This window comes from Octodon degus, unplaced genomic scaffold (genome assembly GCF_000260255.1).
Source record: "Octodon degus isolate 3935 unplaced genomic scaffold, OctDeg1.0 scaffold00166, whole genome shotgun sequence".
NCBI lineage: Eukaryota > Metazoa > Chordata > Mammalia > Rodentia > Octodontidae > Octodon > Octodon degus.
In genome coordinates this window covers 5,095,542-5,115,410 of record NW_004524742.1, presented here as the reverse complement: position 1 = coordinate 5,115,410, position 19,869 = coordinate 5,095,542, and the positions used below count along the sequence as shown (strand labels likewise).

Sequence of the window (19,869 nt, the reverse complement as noted above, 5' to 3'; positions counted from 1 at the left end):
GTTTTTCATGCTTGTATCTGGCTATCTGAACAACTAATTTGAAGACAACAATATACAATATAACAACCATTATGAATTTCTATCATATTGTTTAGTGAAATTTTGTATCATTTCTAATTTTGTTACTCTATTTAAAAATAGTTGAAGTAAAGGTTAATAATCACAGTGACCTGTGGAGTAATATAAACCAATCTAACATATATGTAATTAGAGTGCCTGGAGAAGAGGATGGATGTGGCAGCTAATATATTTCAAGAAATAATGGCTTCCAAACTCCATGAAATACAGCAACAGAGAATCATGAAATCCAGCAAAACTCAGACAGGATAAATTCAAAGAAAATTACCCAGAAGTACATCATCCAAACTGAGGAAAATGAAAGACAAAAAAAAAGTTACATCATTCTAAAGAAAAAGATGTACTACATTTAGAGGCGTGATAAGGATGACAGCTAACTTTTCATCAGACATAATGGAGACTAAAAAGACAGTAAAGTGTTGAAAGAAAATAAGAGTCAAACCGAAATCTATCATGAGAAAACATCCTTCAAAAATAGGGACAAAATGAAGATTTTCAGGAAAAAACTCCTGGGAATTGGTCTATAACAGAATTGCACCACAAGAAACAAACGGGATATTCTCCAAACTGAAAATGCTACCAAACAGGAATCTGGTCGTGGGGGAAAGAACAAAAATGTGCAGAAACTGGTAAATATGATTATACTTTTAAATACTACTATTTCCCCTTTTTATTATTCTTTGAAAATATAATTGGCTCTCTATAATAAAGATGAAGATGTTTTGCACATTTTATTACATGTAGATGTAAAAAGGATAGTTTATAATGTGATATAGTGCTAAATCAAATGTCAAGGCCAAAAGTAACATATTAATCTTACAATGTTACAGTCAACTCAGCACTAAAATATTTATATAAGCTTTTATTTTCCTAATGCATACTTTTTTGTGGACTCTATATTTCTCCTAAAGGAAGTACTAAAAAATAGTATGAAGTACAGATAAGCAGGCAATAAAAGATATAAAAGTGAATATATTTTTAAAAAGGAAATTTTTTCCTAACAAAGGCATAAAAGGAGAAACAGGAAAAAAATCTAGAAGTGATAAAAAAGAAACCAAACCAGATTGTTATAATTTAACAATTTACATTAAATAAATGTAAAATAGGTCAAATATTCCAATTAAACAACAGAGATTGCAAAACAGGGTAGCGGGCTTATATACTTACAGTAGATAGTACTTATAAGGGACACATTTTAAGTAAAATATAAATGCATAAGCAATGAAAACAGCATAAAGGAGACAAGAGGCGTCACACACTTAGCAAGTGTGAGAGAGCTAATGGCTATACCAACATTAGTCAAGATCTACTCTAAGACCAAGCATAAACAGAATCACTTAATGATGACAAAAGTTTCATTAAGAAAATAAATACTTAATATGCACCTAACAACAGAACACTACAATACACACACAAAAACCAGAACTAAAGATAGACAGATAAGTCTTTAATTGTAGATTTTAGTATCTCCCCATCAGTAAGCATAATTTAGTAAGGATATAGAATATTTAAACTGCTAACTATCTTAGCATTCACGAAGCACTGCGTCCAACAACTGTAGAATATAGTTTTGTCAAGTATATACAGAACGTTCACCAAGACAGGCCACAGGGTAAGTTGTAAAATAAGTGCCAGCCAAATGCAAAAGATAAACATAATACAGAGTATATTCTCTGGCTGCATCAGTATTAAAGACCCTCCTTGTCTTGGGGTCTTCTATGTAGAGTATCATGTCATCTGCAAATCATGACAATTTTTCCCTCCATTTCCATTTCTCTTCTCTTCTCTTCTCTTCTCTTCTCTTCTCTTCTCTTCTCTTCTCTTCTCTTCTCTTCTCTTCTCTTCTCTTCTCTCTCTCTCTCTCTCTCTCTCTCTCTCTCTCTCTCTCTCTTTCTCTTCTCTCTCTCTTTCTCTCTCTCTTTCTCTTCTCTCTCTCTTTCTCTTTTTTTCTTTGTATAATTGCTCTGGGTAATAATTCCAGAGTTATATTGAATAAGAGCAGTGATAGTAGACATTACAGAAAGGAAAAATGGAAACAAAGATTCTGTAAATAAGGATGGAAAGAAGGACTGAAGAGAAAGGAAGGGAATGGGGAAAAGAGTTAAGATATATCATGTACAGGTACAAATTCCCTGTAATGAATGTGATTATTATGCACATCTCAAATGTACCAATAAATTTAATTAATTAAAGAAAATAAATGGGAATTTAGTAACAAAACCTATATATCACAGGTTTATTTTACTTTTTGGAACCACCCACACATTGCTTAACACTTGTCTCTTAACTTTCCTTATCTGACTCTCCTTAATATTTTATTTTACACACCAATAATCACAGCATTCTGGGAGACTTAGGAAAGAAGATAAAAAGTTCAAGCTCAGCTGAGCAACTTAGTGGCTTAGTGAAACCCTATCTCAAAATAAAAAAGGGCAGGGGATATTGCTTGGTGCAAATGTCCTGGGCTTAATCACCAGTAAAGTTACAAGTTCTGTCCTGAACCTGACCCTGATCCTCATACCTAGGCCTTCAGAGTATTTTATTAGTTTAATTAAGTCAATACATGGGCAATCAACAAGTCAGTCAGTACTTCCTCAGGACTTCATGTGCGTCTGACCCTATGACAGGAACAGCAAACACTACTATTGCTTTCAATAGCATTTTGAATGTATCAGCCATTGTGCTAAAGCACTTTCCAAGTGTTAAACTACCACTTGAGTCTTCACAATAATCCCACGAAGTGGTGTGGTGCATGAAGTGGATTAACAACTTTTCTGTTTTGGGGCTGCCCGGGGGTCAAGAAGGCACTCTTCTGTGAGTGTACTGGTGGGCCGAGGAGGCATGGGCTGAGGCTCTCCGCCTGGTCCTCACCCCTTCTTTGGCCTGTTCCCTGCTCTGCTTCCCAGCCACTGTGAATGCAGCAGCCTCACTCTACTCCACACTTCTAGCATGATGCTTCCATCCTGGGTCCCCTTGATCACAGGCCGTATCTCCTGAAACACTAAACCAAATTAAACCACCTCTCCTTGATGCTGTGGTGTCAGGGATGTGTCCTGGGAATGGAAAAACTGATACAGATGGACACAACTTTGTTCTGTTTTGTCTTTAGCACTGACACTGTTGTAAGATGAGAAAATGGAGGCAGAGAGAAGTCAAGTCATTTGCTAATGATCTCACATTACTAGCAATAAGCTGAATGACCACCCATAGTGGTCTGAACCTAGGGTCATGCTGATGAGCAGCACACCACAAAAAGCCATGCAAACACAACTTCAGCACCCTCAGGCTGAAAGAAGGCAGAGCACAGACACACAATCCTAACACAGAGATGCTTGACCCTAGGCTCCCTCCACTGTCACTATGTCGCTCTGGGCCTTGCATCCCAATAGAGACACTGAGCAATCAGCCTTCTCAGCCATATAAACATTCTTTGAAGAGAATATGTAATAGTCTCATTTATACTGTAAAGCAAGCTATGAAAACTCCAACACTGCTTCATGTGCTTCCTCACAGAGGTTGCATTTTAATAGTTCTTCTTCAACTGATACAAAATACATATTTCCAATTTTGGACTGTCAGGAAGCTATAGGACAGATGCAGAGGTTGGAGGGGGTCTGGAAGTGTGCCCATCGCACTCCCTGCAGTCACTGGGTTGTTCGCCATCAAGTAACCTGGATCCGAGATGCTCTAGGGAGCACAATTTTTAATTAATTACTGACAGTAATTTAAGTTTAGAATGCATATTCTTCAGCAAGTCACTTAACTATTTAAAGTTTTTTATCTTTCTTTTCTGTGAGAACAATATTTTCTTCATAGGATTATAAAGTTTAGGCAGTATGCATTATTGCAATACCAGGAATATAGTACAGGATGCCTGATAAATGCTTCAAGAAAATCAAAACCTCACCTTATTAGTCTGCTCATAGTACATGACAAATAGTTTTCAGAAATAAATAGTTTAGCTTTTGAAATAAGTTTTAAAATGCTTTAGCCTTTGATAAGATCTCAGGCCCATAGAGAATATAATATACTAAAACAGAATTCAAAAGTTCAAAGAAGAGAATACAGCTGCAGGCTGAGGCTTTGATTTTGCAAATTTGCACAGGCTTGAAGTTTTAAAAATAAACAGTAAACTTGGTTCTGGCCTAACACTATAAAATAATAGAAATAAATAAGTGATGTTTAGCTGAGAACTGTATTTTAATGTTTGCCAGGAACATAATGATGCTTGCACAGCAGCTCATATCTAATCCTGGGTTTTAGGAGTTTGTGCAGCTTCCAGAAACTATAGCAGATTAACCTTCATTTTCAAAACACAGAAGAAAACAAAAGAGATGAAAGTTCCCCTGGAAATTTTCAATATGAAATTGTATTCCAAAACTGACTTTTTCAGTTTGAATTGGCCATGATAAGTAAGAGGAAGTGTTCCCCCAAAGGGAGGCCAGACTCCTATCTTAGACAGCTAGAGCCCAAAGACGTTAGGCATGCTGGTGGCTTCTAAAGGGCAGGAAATAGATTCATGGTATCTACTCAACTTCCTCCTCTTAAAATTAACTTGTTTAAAAGTTCACATGATTGTTTCATTTTAAAAAGATAATCTATTATTAAAAAGAAGATGCAAATGGGAATTTGGAGAGGTATTGGTGTGTAGGCATGTCTGGGAAAACCAGAGTCCTTGAATAACAGTCATCAATGAAGATTATTGTGGGATAAAGATGATGAAATCTTTTCTCCTTCTGCATGAGAATTTGACGCTCAGTCAGCTGCCCAGTTTTGATCCTAGGGCAATCTGAGAAAATGGGCATGTTAACTATGTTATGTGCGAGTACTGCTTGTGATGAAATTGATACCTGACAGACAGGCTGCATCTGCACTGAAAGATGCCTTGTGACTGTTGAGAGTGGTGACTCTTGCTTGTAGCTGGGGCTGTCCTTTGTGGATCCCCAAAAGCCTTTGAGGTTGTTAGGAGACATATTGTTTCCTGAGGCACAGGAGGCTTTTAAACAACGTTGACTCACTCCTGCTTGGTGAGGCTTTCTCTCTCTGCGTCCTTAGCAAAGTTGCCTGACTGCACTGCAGATGGTAATTTGTAATAGTAGTTTCATGCTTGGAGTGCCTGTCATTCCGGTCTTCTGAATATGGGCTGCTTGTCATGACATGCCAGTTGCTGCTATGATGTCTCTCGGGTAGATGATTGTTGAAAAAGAAGGGTGTGGTGAATGAAAGCAAGAGACAGGAAAAGGAATATTGTGGGACTTTCCTGCTTCAAGGTTGTATATGGTGAGATTTTTGGGCTTACATGTAAACATAAGAAGTATATAATTCTTTACGCCTATTTTTAAAATATATTCTAATTTTTAAATTTTTTAACCATATTCTGTAGTGACTTAAAGTTCAACATATCCATACTTGATGAAAAATACCTGTTCCATATTATGCCTAGATGTTTGATATGCAGACAGATAGTGAGGTTAAGCTTAACAGCCTAAGTTGTATGGTAATAACAATAAGCTTGTCTTATGGATGGTTAACAACCTAAGTTTGCAGACCAAAATTAGAGGAAAAGGAGGCTTTCCTTGTAGCCAACATTTTGACCCTAGCCTTCTAAGGTCAATTAAGACTCAGGACATATGAGAACTTGTACTGTAATGTCATGTAACTCAGTAATGTCCCAAATTTTCTGATCAAGGAGATTATGGGGAAAAGAAGAAAGTGATCGATGATGTAGAGTGTGCCTAAGGAGAGTCATATGGAGAGAAAACATTCTCTCAGACTTTCACAGAGAGCACATTGGCCTAGCAATGGCCATGACTCATCCACATGGCTGACGCTGACAAAGGATGTACAATCTGAGGTACAGGATCTCAGGATAAATCCTGAGGGGATTTCACTGACCTTATCAGACCCAAAAGCTACAACCCTTGTTGCATAGGTCTTGCTTTATCTTGGTCTTAACCATCCAGCAGAAAAGTATAAAAACAAAATATAAGAAATAAAGCCATGCTGTTAAGTTGAGCTGTGGGGGACTCAGGTCAATAATTTCTGACATTGCCAGTTAAACAGAAGACCCAACGCTATTATGGGTTACTGGACTCTTTTAGAATATTTTGCTGAGTTTACATACCCATAATATTCAAATAACGGAACTTAACAAAAAAAGGGTATACAGCAGAATATCCATTTTGTATCTGTGTGTTCAAAGTGGTTAGGATAGATATATAGTTACAGTCTCTTAATGAATAGAGTGATTTGTTCTATTGGTGTTTGTAAATAGGATATCATGTCCGCATCTTGTATAGCAATTAACCACTAGGAAGAATGTATGCAATGTGTTCATTATTGAAATTGTCCTACCAATTTGATTTGAAACTGTCTCATTGCTATTTGTTTCTCAATAAAATTATGGCAAAAAAAGAAACCCAGAAGGAGCTGCTGAATTGCTGCAAAGATTGTCTGCAGAGGAGAAGTGCCTGGCGCTTCCCAGAGAACAAGCCAGGCTTCCTGTCCCTTGTCCTTCTGCAAAGACTAATTTTAAGTTTTCTATGACTCCTGTGAGTTGCATGTTAATTTGATCCAGAGACAGTGGACACTGTAGGTACAAAGTAGATGATATATAATATGAAGGACCAGAAAAGAAATTATTAAATTCCTTGTATCTGGCAATAATTTTGTTTTTGCTTTAAAATGACAGTAAATAAATTTTTGCCACTCTCAAGAAAATAAAGAAGAAACATTCTCCCCCATGTTTCCTAGTCTTTGGTGATAGTTCTGAGTATTTCCTATAAAATAGGCTCACTTTGAATTCCTGGACCTGATCTTATTTGAAAGGACAGCTGGTAATGGTACTTTTATCATTAATATCAGCACTTTTGAGAACTTCAAGGAAGGACATCAGTGCTGGTGAGGCCATGGTGCATGCTCCATGGCAGACTGGGGTGCCCTCTCTGTAGCAGTCTGCCAAGTTGCCCCAACATCTGAGTATTCAGGTTTAATTGCAGGGATTGCACTTTGAAAAACATAAGTAATTTGGGCATTTGGTGTCTAAAAGGTTCACCATCACTGATATGCAGGAGTCAAAGACGCCAAAGTAATATGGTCTAACTGTAATATGGTCTCCATGGCCACTCCAATACTAATGCTTGCACCTTTGCTCCTTATTTTTCCATTTTTCTAATCCTCACTTTCATAGCACATCCCTTTTTGTAATGCATATGCTAGACATATCTTTTGTTTACCTTATCCCAATTCTTCTTTCTCTGAGGTCTTTCTGTTTGCTACGGTTCATCTCAATTTTATCTCTCTGGGTTTTAAGCAGCTTGGAATGCCCTTGACTAGAAATGCCCAAGGTCACTGCTTGGTTCTGTAGGTGGCTGATACGAACTGTGTTTGATGTCTGTGCTTGGCAGGAATATACCTTCTCACCTCACTATAGGATTTTTGTTAGGTTCCAGGAACCTAAGAACGGCACTACTGGTTATAAACTTGATGGCAGAGAATTAAATGAGCTATTTAGTGAGAAAGGAGAGCACAAGAAGCTAGAAGAGAGATATACATAGCTGATGCAGGAAAGAATGATCCTTCCAGAAAATCGAGTTCATCTAACAGGGTGCTGTCTGGAATGGTGACAGAAAATCATGAATACCTGCTCTTTTCTCTCCATGAACTTGCCCATGCTTTTCTGTGACAGTCCTTAAGAGTCACTTCTCTAAAACTGCAAACAAAGGGGATGCACACTCAAAGGAGACACACACAGGATAGTGGGAATGTCAACTGTAACAGCTGGTAGATTCTCTTGGGAAAGCAGCTTAATGTTCATATTCTGACACATTCAATGCTTCTTTTGAATATTTGTTCCAGGAAACTAAAATAAATCAGCAAAACCACATGTATGATTTTTTAGACATCCATGAAGTCTTTATAGCAATATGCAGCTAGCTAAAACATTAGGAAAAAGTCCATAATGCATGAATCAGTAGTCTGAGTACAACCTTGGACAAAGGCTAGAATCAAAATTGTGATGGTAAGATTATCTGATATGTCTTTGAAGAACTATTCAGTCTATTATTTAAATATAGAGTGAAAAATTAAAACATGATAATTATTTAGTTAAGTGGGTGTTAAGAAGGATGTTTTTTATCTCTAGCATATTTCAAGTGATATGACTTACAATTTTTATACCTGTGGAACATAAACATTCTTAGGTTATGATACATAGGATTTTTTTTAGTCTGGTTTACAGAATCACATTTACGGAACTTTATAATGTTATAATTAAATGAATGTTTAATTCAAGATTTTCATTTAAAGTTCAACATTTTATAAGTTTGGGAGCTGAGCCATAATCTTTCTTTCTGCCTTAACCACAAACCATACTTTATAATTAAAAAGGAAAACCACCCAATGTTATACTTAGTATTATCATCTCTATTTATTATTAAATGTGTTATATTAGGCCCAATATTATGTGATTTATATAGATATCATTTTTCCTCCTTTTCACAGTCCCCCTGAAATGTAGTTATCATCTTACAGATTCACAAAGTCTCTTGCCTGAGATTAAATCCTAATAACCAATGGTTACACAAAGTTTATAATGTGCTAGGCAATTTGCATATAACAGGCACTTTACATATATTAACTCATTTAATCCCGGAAACTACATTATTAGATGGATAACAATTACATTCCCACCAAAGAGGTGAGGCAACCAACTGCAAGGTGAGATACCTTGTCCAAGGTCTTGGCTTGGCATATACTAGTGGAGAGATTCAAACTCTAGAGACTCTTCCCTAAATCACTGCTCATTGCCCCTCGATGGGCAATGAGTTGGTTCTATCTGGTTTGTAATTTTGGCAAATGCTTTTTTCCCTATTCCATATTGTACCTACTTTGACAGATGAGAAATCTCAAACCAAGGTTGAGTGCTTATCCTTGGTCATTTGACTAATGGTTGGGAATTACCTTCTTCACCTCTAATTTGTTGATATCCTATTATCCCAGACTGCTGGGAATGAAAAGAAAAATATCCACCTAAGAACAAAAGCAAATGAAACAATGCCCTAGGGAAATTAAGTCCAAGACTTTTTTAAAAAAAGTTCAAAATCTTCTTTGGCTCTCTTCCTGCCATGTATTTTAATGTGATTCTGCCCTACAGGTACCGGCTGATTCCTGTCTTTAGGAACCCATGACCTACTTGGGATGCGGAAGCAGGAACGTGAAGGAGGGGCTTCTGGGAGACGTGGGCACCTGACTGAACCTGTGGTTCTAGGACTTGGCCAAACTGCACGCGTGGTTGTATTGTATGTTTTTATGTGGAAAATGGCATGCCATTTTCTGATTTTTTAAAGAGTTTCTTGAGAAAAACTGACCTTAGAGAGTCTGAAGGTTAGCTGTGTGTCTACTCGGGTAATTCACAGTATACTTATCTGAAGTATTGATGTGATCGTATTTTGTAGACAAAATTAACATCAGACTTTAGGTAGACTTTAGATTCATGTTAAGATATTAGTTCATGTCATTGTGTGGGCTTGCAAGTGTGAAATCTATAGGTCATATGAGCTAGAATCTCAGGGAGGAGTTAAAGCTATAGAATGTCTAGAGGCAGAATTTTTCCTCAGGAAATTTCAGTTGTTATTCTTAAGGCTTTCAAAGGATTGGATGAAATATAGCCAAGTTACCAAAAACAACCATTTTACCTGAAGGATAATGTTAATTAGATCATGATTCATGATTTGTCTGACATGTAGATTTGTGTGCTTAGCATTCTTATAATAATACAATCCTGGCTAGACCTTATAATAATACAATCCAGGGTTCTCCAGAGGAAGAGGGCCAACTAACTAATCCAACTACCGACTAAAACCTCTGTGAACTGTGAGCCAAATAAACCTTTTTCCTTTAACTGTGGGAGTCAGGTATTTTGTCTCAGCAATGAGAAAAGTAACTAAAGCATTTGCTCATCCATCTACCCATCCATCGATCCATCTTCTTGGCCTTCTTTCTCTAAGAACTCTGCCTGAGATATAGGTCTGGCAGGGATTGCATTACATTATAAGAATGCTAAGCACACAAATCTACATCACAGACAAATCATGAAAACTAGATATGGCATAAAAATAGAGAGATAAAAGTTTGGGTGCATATTAGATGCTTCCACCTACACATGACATTATATGCCTTCACCTAGGCAGGATCCAGATCCCCTTAATCTCAACCGACACATAATTAACAGCATTATCCCAGTCAGAACTGAGCAGAATATGCTTGATGGGCAGCACAGAATCAAGAAGCTGTTGGTCCCAGTAGCAACAGGAAGACAGCTTGAAGTAAACAGCATGCACTCCCAGCATTCTGGGAGTACTGACAGAATACCTTGGTCATTGCTGATGGTGAGGCACAGGCCTCCCTGGGGCCCTGGAGAGTGAGCAAAGGCATGCAGAGCATTTCTGCTTCTTCACTTCAGTACTTCCTAGCCTGGGGAAGGGTTAGGGTTTAAGACTGATCCTTTTAGAAGCAAATAAGGCCTTTAGAATTTATTCCTCAGCACCATGTCCAAGCAGCTCCTTCCCTTGAATGACTACATGGGAGTCACTGAACAAAGAACCAGGCAGGCATTCAACCTCACCTTTGCTTCTGAGGTAGGCTCCAAGAAGCACAGGCGATTCCCAAGGCCCTCGGCTGCCAGGCAGAACTTCCTTTGCTCCTTGTGAACGTTGGCAATGCACTGCAGAACCACTTCATCTTCCTGCCAGGAGAGATCCAGAGAGTGAGTGGGGTGGGGCTGCCTCCCTGCCTTCTAGACCCCAACTACCCTACCATCTGAATTGAGCAGTTGTCAGTCTCCAATGGCAGGCGCAAAGGTTTTCTTTTGACTCGATTAAGGAAAGAAGATTTTACTCACACAGCTTGACTGGTGAGCGCAAAGCCAGTACAGGTTGAGTTATCAATAATCTGAAAACCAAAATGACCCAAAACCCAAACTCCTTGAGTTTTGACAGAATGCCGCTAATGAAAAGTTTTCTGCCTGATCTCATATGATGAGTTACAGTCAAAGCACAAGCACATTAAAATACTGTGTGAAACTATTTTCAGGCTATTGTGCACCAGCTGTGTATGAAACATAAATCGTTTTTTTGTGTTTAGACTTGGGTTCTCATCCTCAAGACACGTCATTATATAAACACAAATATTCCATTACCTGAAAAAATCTGAAAACAAAAGCACTTCCATCCCATGTGTTCGAACTGGATTAAGGATGCTTAACCTGACAGTGGGAGTGGGCATGCTTCATGCATATACACCAGGGGCTTCCCTTCTGAGATACATTAAGGGGCATGCACTCTAGGTGAACAAAGGATTTCAGCACCTGAGTAAATAAGGAAATATCACAGCGATCTTTTCAAACACTGCATAAAGCAGTAGGATGTGGTTGAGAGGGAAAGAGAACATAGAAGAGGTCAGAATGAGTGTGGTTAGTGGAGCGCAAGCTCACGTTAGGTTGTGGAAGATGCAGTAGGAAAGCGTGGTTGGGGGAAGGCAGTGTAGAGAGTGGGAAGCAGGTCCACCAGCGACAACAGACCAAAGTTACAGAAGGTCACAGAAGATGAATTCATACCCACAGCAAAAGAAGACTGAAAGAAGCTTTAAGACCCAGATGGAAAGGTGTTTAAGGTCAAGCAGAAGAGCCAAGCTGAATCTCCAGCAACAGTCTCCCTCCTGAGCAGCATCCTCCAAAGCAGCCCTCCTAAAATCTCAAAAGCTTTGTGTGAGTGGCTTCTCCTTGCTGCCTGGAAAGGAGGCAGCCTTCCATTCTTGCTATTGTCACACTTCATGGAGCCTGCCTGGAGCTTAAGAGGGAAACATTCTCCCCACAGTGTTCCCCAGCCCTGTTCCTCCCATTTGTCAGTCTACAGTTTCCATCAATTCACCACTATTTGCCATTGAATCTCAAACATTAAAAAGATTAACAGGAGCAGTTATGCTATAGAAACAACTAAAGAGGAGAGCTGTTTGGAGCTTCCTGGTTAGCGTTAGTGCATCTATTCCCTGGCCTTGTCCTCATTCTCCTAAGAGCTGGGTTTGTCTTAGAGTGTTGGAAAGGCAGAATAAGTACAAATGGTGTTTCATAATCTACGTTTGTGATGTGTTTTCCTTAAACTGTATCCATGATCTGTCTGTCATTGAAAAAAGTAAAACTCTCCACCTGGTGGGAGTGTGAATCTGTTCGCTAGTAGCAGATGCCCACAAAGATGTGATGTCGTGCTTAAAATAGGTGAGGGGCTATGGGAAAATATAAAGAGACACACCTCATAGGTGTATGAAAAGATACTGCAGAAAAAAGAAAGTCACAGTTTCCCTACACTTCTGCAATGTTCCTCTTCATTATTAAATTAAGCTAGTAGTAAATTCAGGAGCCTCTGTTTATATTGAAGTCAGAGTTCATGTTCTTCATTTCAATAGAGATGGAAGAAACCTCTAGGACATCACTTCTTCCAAAATGTGGGTTCATTCAGTAAGATTCCTGAAAAAAACCGACCTTTTTCCTCAAGGGGGCAACTCCCCCAGACCTCACATCAGATAGAGTTCTTCAAGACACTTAAAGGGCACTAACAATGGGAGGACACTCTTAGTTGTCACAATGGATGAGAGCTGCTGCTTGTGCTGAGAAGCAGACGTCTTGGAAGCTGGGTGGTCTGTGATGTAAAGGACAGTTCTCAAAGTCCACACTTCTTTTCATCAAAATCACCAAGAATACCTTCTTTTGGGAACTATTTCAGTGTTTCCTAACATAATTCATTTGTGAAAGCAAACAAATGTCAAGAAGAATCCAGAACCACTCATTTGGGAAAAACAGGAGTGTGACTATGCACCAGATTTTTCACAAACCAGTTTTCCTGGTTTCTTTTCTTTCATTGCTGGGACACAATACACAATGCCTAGAATTAAGAAAGGGAAGGTTTATTTAGCCCACATTCTGGGAAGGTCTCAGTCTGTAGTCAGCTGGCTCCAAGGCATGGCGGCTTGGCAAGGGCCAATGGTTCAAGGATGCAGAAGACAGCAAATGCAAGAACACAAGTGGGGGGAGCAAGCCTTTTTTTCTCCCTTTTATTGTAAGCAGACTACTATCCTAGGGCAAATGTAGCACTCATACAATCTCTGTGCCCTCCTCTTACACAAGATGAGGATGTTTACAGATTGAGAACCCTGGGTCCCTGATGAGTCACTTAAACATCTTGAGCTGACACATGTATCAGCCACTACATCAATGAAAACCTGAAATCTAGCAGTATTCCCTTCAACATGTGCCTTAGTGGGTCTCTTTCCACAATCATTTCCCACCCCTTTCCATTCCAAGGTGCCCAACTCACCCTGATGTGGTCTCTGCTAGTCTTCTACATTTTTTTGTCCTAAAGTCCTTACAATACAGGCTTCCAAGAAACCAATGGAATAAATGAACTTGCCTTTATTTGATAACCATTTGCTAAATAGTCCTGAACCAGCACGTCCCTATGTCAACAGTCTGGGTGACACACAGAGGAGTGTGGGACTCTGGGATAACATAAATTTGTCTAGGAGCATATGCTTAATGCTGACCAAGTTGCAGGCACCACTGGATGTGGCAACCCGAACCCACCTTTACTCCATACAGAAACTTGTCTCTGTAAACTTCGAATAGACAGATGTTGGGAGTTTTCTAGTGTTTGGCAATGAAATTTTTGCACTGAATTCCAGTTAGAGTCATAAGTAAAACTCTGAAGACACATATAGGCAAGGACTTTCTGAACAGAATTCCAATCACACAAGAAATAATATCATGAATCAACAAATAGGATCACATCAAATTAAAAAGCTTTTGTGCAGAGCAAAAAGGGAACAACCAACAGAATGAAAAGGCAACCTATAGAATGAGAAAAATGTTGCCAGCTATTCCTCAGAAAGAAGACTAATATCTAGAGTAAACAAAGAGCTCAGAATATTAGACTCCCCAGAATAAAAGACCTAACCAAAAAATAGACAACTAAGTGAACAGACACTTCACAGAAGAAATACAATTGGCCAATAGATACATTAACCAAAGGGTCAGCATTGCTGGCCATTGGAGAAATGCCAATCAAAATAGCACCAAGACTCTACCTGATTCCAGAAACAATGGCTATCATGAAGAAATCAATTAATAAGAAGCATTAATGAGGCTTGGAGGGGAAAACAAACTCTTGCACACTGTTGCTGAAAATTTAAACTAATACAACCACTATGGAAGTCAGTATGGAGATTCCTAAAGAAACTGAAAATAGAAGTTCTGTTTTCTCCAGCTATTTCCTTTCTAGGTATCTTCTCAAAGGAACTAAATGCATCATATTATAGTGATGTGTGCATACTGGTGTTCACAGCAGCGTAATTCATAATACCTAAATCTGGAAGTAGGCTATAAGTCCGTCAGAAGATGAATGGATAAAAATGTGGCATTTATACCACATGGAGTACTACTATGCTGCAAAGAAGGATAAACTTGTGTCATTTGAAGAAAAATGAATGTACCTTGATATTGTAATGTTAAGTGACATAAATCGCACAAGCCTAAATATCGCATGGCTCCTCTTACACGAGAAGCCAAAAATATAAATGAAGAGCAAAATAGAAAAGAGATAATAGGAAATATGGAGATAGAGCTTTCTCAAATAGGAAAGGGAACAAAGGATGGAGAGATGGGGGAGGGGAAGGAAAGGGAATGAAAAGGAATTAGAAGTGTCGTGTACAGGTACCAACGCCCCACGGGGACTGCAATCATTATGTACTGAAAGCAGGTACAATATTAATAAAAAACTGAAAAAATGAGATGAGTGGATAGATGAACTGAGGCATTTATTTTAAAATGGAATACTACTGTGCCATAAAGAAGGATGACTGTGTGTCTTTTGTAGGAAAATGAATGCACCTTAGCCAGCCATGTTAAGAGAAATAAATTAGACATGCAACGATTACGCAGTTTCTTTTAAGTGAGAAACCCAAAATATCACTAAGTAGCAAGATAAGAGGTATTTAATAGGAAACAGGCAGATAAATCTTTCCCAGTGGGAAGGGGGACAAGGAGAGGAGGAAGGGAAGGGAAGTGAGGGAAAAGGAAGAGAAAAGACTTGCACTGCATGATTTCATGTGCCAGTTCCTTGCCGTGCGTGTCCTCACTGCACACTGAGAGCACGTCCAAGCAAAAATAAAATCTCAGCATGAGAATTCCAGCCCGTCTCATCCCGTCTTTCCCTGGCACAACACAGCACAAGTCTCTCATCTACCAGCTTTTCCGAACTTGCTCGTCCCTCACCAACCTGCATTTTCTGCCTTCCGCTTGTCTCTCTTACTGCTTCGCGTTGCTCTACGTCACATCTGGCATTGCCTGCAGATACCACGGTCAGGGAAGCCCCTTTGGTGGGAAGTTACAAAATAATTTCACATTTTGTGTTTAGCTCTTCCAAAGCTTGCATTCTGGGCAATTTCTTATACTTTGGGGTTCCAACCACCGCCCACATCTTTAGCAACCTGTCAATATTCAAGTTACTTCTCTCATTATTTATCTGACTGATAAATGCCAATGAAGAAATCCAACACAAATTTTTAGGTAAATTTGACATATTTATTGACTATACTCCAATGGTAGCCCTGAGAGGACACTATGGACACGCTAGGTTTTATAAGGCAAATTCCATTAAAAATATAATAATGAAGTAACAGGCTGAGAAAGGTCAGCTCACTGGCTTCTCTCCACTTTGCCATATCAGAGTAATTTTAAGGGTTATATAGACAAAGTGTCCAAAATGAACACCTGGACTTAATTGTGCCTAATCTGCCTCAGGAATGCACTATCATGAAATTCCCTTGCCACAACTTTAGAATGATTTCACCACTAAAATTCAAAAATAAACTATCCCACTCTGTAAGCCCAGGTACCTCTTGCTTTCATTAGACTCGCTCTACTTCATCAGGATTTCTAACCTAGAGAAGAAACACTCATCCTCATTATTTTTTCTGCTTCAGGAAGAAGGGGGGTTGAAGTTTTGGTACAGGAAATAGCTCTAGGGTTTTGTGCCATTATAAAGTTACGGTTTCCTGATGAGTTACATTCAGCTTGTTTCAAGTCTGATTTTCCTCACACAGGACTGCTAAACTTTCCTTTTTCCTTTGGAGGAGCCACAGAAGTATTAATCAGTCAATACCAAACAGAGACATCTCTTATCTTTAAGAAAAAGAGAAGCAAAATGAAGAGAAGAAAACACTAAACTGGGGCCAGGTAATCAGTAATAGCAGGGAAGAATAAGACAACTTTTCAGAATCAGCTCTGTCCTTATGGATGACCAAATCTTCTATGTCCCTGTGATATAGCATCTTTAGGACCACAGAAAAGTTTCCTGTTTCTTATCCAACAATTCAAAATGTCTCTGTCTGGGTTTTAAAGTCTCCCCTTCCCCACAAACCCAGACACCCAACTGAGACTTACTTGGTATCACTAGCCCTGTCTCTTTCTTCTCATTGCCTTACTGCTTCCAGATTGTCATGCCCAGGCTCTGTAAAAGGCTCTTCAGGAGACCCCTCCACTCCCAAATTTAGTCCTACATTCTTCCGGCTGTCCTGCCTTAACTGCTGGCTCTTTTCCATCTCCAGTTTCTCCTGCTGGTCCTCAAGATAGCGCACCCTAAGGATTGGTCTTTGCCACTTGCCTCTGGCAATCTCAGTGGTTCTGCAGGTTTCTAGCCCTAGTTCTGAGGAGAAGTTGTGCAATTTGCACTCTACCCTCCAGGCTTGTAAGTGTTCCAAACTTCTACCTTTCCCTAAACATTTCCCTTTCTGTGTCAACAACTCAAACCAACATGTCCTAGTGCACTAAAAAGGCTCCCCTTTCAGTCCCCTTTCATGTCCTCCATGTGTGTGAGTAGCATCTTCAGTTCTTGTGTAAAGCAGGTTTGGGTACCACTGCTCCATAACTGTGAATCTTCTGTTCCATGTCCCTCAGCAGACTAGCCATGGGAAGGACAAGTGTGAGATGGCTGTTCTAGCATTCCTCCTCGGGGTTGCGGCCAAGCACAGCTCTGCCCTACCCACTTTCTTGCTGAGAAGCCCAGTGGCTTCTCTCCACTGAATGAGCATCTGAGAGATTGTCCACATTCCCACCACGTTTTCCCAAATTATTTATTTTATTTTTTAAAGAATGCAAAATGAAAGAAAGAATGAGCATAAGAAAGGATACAAAATTTCACTACACAAAGTAATAGGAATTCAATGAGGGTTACTGTATTGAATGATATCATATCAAATTAGTTGTCTAAGTGATCAGATATAAATGCAAAATTGGTTAAAAATTAAAACAACAAAAAGTTGCAAGGAATTAAAAGGAATAAAAATAAATATAAAAAGAAAGAATTTCTGTGGGTGTTATGGCTTGTGTCTAGATGGTCCCTCAAAACCTCATGCGGACCCAGGATTTTTTTCAGAGCTGGGTGAAACTAGAATGTGCAATACTGGGATTAACAGTGCTGAGATTAAAAGTGGGTGACTGCTGAATTGGTCTACTGATTGGATTGGCACGGCCCTGGGAAGCTAGGATACAATATAAGGGACAGAACGAGGCTTTCTGGCTGGTTTTCTGGCTTACTTTAGTGTCTTCCAATGCTGTGAAATGTAGCCCTCTACCATGTGCCTACCTGCCTTAGAGCCAGCCAATTATGGACTGAAACCTTTACTAACTATGGGCTAAATATACCATTCCCTCTTTAACTTCAGGTATCAGGTATTTTTGTCTCAGCAACAAGAGAAAAGTAACTAAGACAGTGGGTTTCTTAATCTCCAAACCCTTCCCTGTATTAGCTCTAATACTAAAGTTGCCCTTATTTTCACAAGGTTCTTACATTACCTATCTTTCCAAGCTTAGCTGCAACCTCACATTCTTATATGAAGCCCAAGTAATCTCCCCTCTTCTGAATTTCTACAGCTATATTTTCATACTTCTTGCATTACAGTTATTTACAAGTGTGCCTTACCCCCAATAGTATACCGCTGTACCACAATAGTGTATGTTTAAAATAGCTGCCATATTCTGATCTCAGAATACATAACAGGCAACATGCTTTATGCACAACTATCCATTTAAGATTCACATCAATACTGTGAAGTAGATACTACCATCCCCATCTCACAAATGTGGCAACTCTGAATAGAGCAGTTAATCGTGTACCTACTGTCTCATGGTGACAAGAGGTGGGACCCAGCATCCCATCCATGTAGTCCCTATCCACTTCTTCCTACCATATTCCCAGTTGACCTTGTACTACCTGAAGGCATCTATTTTATGTTTATTCTTAATAGCAGCATGGTGACCAAAGCATTTATGTACCCACTTATAACTTATTGAGTGGGCGTATTTTCACCTTATAACCCCAGTTAATTATAAACTTTTTATGAGCAGAAAATGTTTGTTTCTTCATGTAAAACAGGAGCAAAATGTATCTGGAAGAAAACGTGGAGTAACAGGAATGTGGAACTGGATTTAAAGAAGGTATTTTTATGCTGTTACCTGTATAACAGTGTTCATTTTTTATGAACTGTATCATAATGAAATAAAAAGAACAGGTGCCAACATAATAAAAAGGTAATGAGTCTTGGCAGTCTATTTTAAAAGTGCTTGCTTCTATTTAGTATTATCAACAATACATTTATTCAACACTTATATATCAGAGAATACATTGAAATATCCCCCTACATTATTTAATTTAAAGTTCAAACCATGCCACAACCGCTTTAAGAGTAAGTAAATCAAAGCTTAGAGGACTTATGCAATTTTAATGACAGTGAACATTTAATGAATGGTCATTACATGTTGCCACATTGCACTATCTTAGTTTAATTCTGAATACCACCTTAGAGGAAAAGGGGGCACTGATATGCTCTCTGTTTGAGGCACAGAAAAGTAGCAAAACTTTCCAAGTGTCATGCAGCTCAGAAGTGACAGGGTCAGGCCTTCCACTTCCTTCAACCTAGGACTCTCTGAACCCAGAGTCTGTCTTTTTAAGCAAGGTGCCAAACTGGATCTCTTTCCCCAGGAAACTGACCTTTGCAATAGATCTGAACTCATGACTGCCTATGTCTAAGACCTACAGTAATGGTGTTGATAAAAATAGTTTCTAGCCCTCTCACATGGTCCAACATTGCAAAACAATCAAATCCAAAAGTACAATGACAGAGAAAACAGCCAGAATTCTAAAAGAAGCATTAGAAATATTTCTCTGTGCCCAGTGACCACCACACCAGCAGGGAATATCAGCCTAATATTTCAGTGAAAGGGCAAGCACGATGAAAATCCAAGGGGTATCATGTGTCCATGTCCCACTAAGCTATGTGGTTCACACGTGTCAGCTATTCCTGTCAGAGAGTGAGCTGGTGCTGGTGTTGAGTGATTGTCCCTGAAGAGGAACACACAGCTTTTGGCTCTCCCTGCTTAGATTTCCCACCATTCCAAGTCATCTCTGATAAAGGAGAGATCGCATGGGTCAAAGAACTCGAAATGGGAAAATGAAACGAGCTGCCTTATCCTGTCTCCAAGGCTTCTTTCTTATACTCTGACTTACAGCCCAAGGGCAGGACAAGAGAAAGCCTCCTTCACCATCTCTGAACTGATGGTGGACACCTTGGCTCTCCTTTCTCTCTGGGTCATGAGTGAAGAACATTCTAGGACAAAACAAAATGGCTGACAGTGCTATTTAAGGTAGATCAGCAGGCAACTGATGACAGCCCTATAGTTAGATCTGC

The 19,869-nt window shown here is 39.2% G+C and overlaps 1 protein-coding gene across 1 annotated transcript in view; it reads right to left on the bottom strand.

The window, feature by feature from the left end:
* Ryr3 (ryanodine receptor 3) overlaps positions 1-19,869 on the bottom strand; it is a 622,696-nt gene that overhangs the window by 435,551 nt on the left and 167,276 nt on the right. The window contains exon 2 of the mRNA XM_023703237.1: positions 10,703-10,822. Coding sequence (XP_023559005.1) covers positions 10,703-10,822 — 120 coding nt within the window. The remainder of the gene's footprint in view (positions 1-10,702; positions 10,823-19,869) is intronic.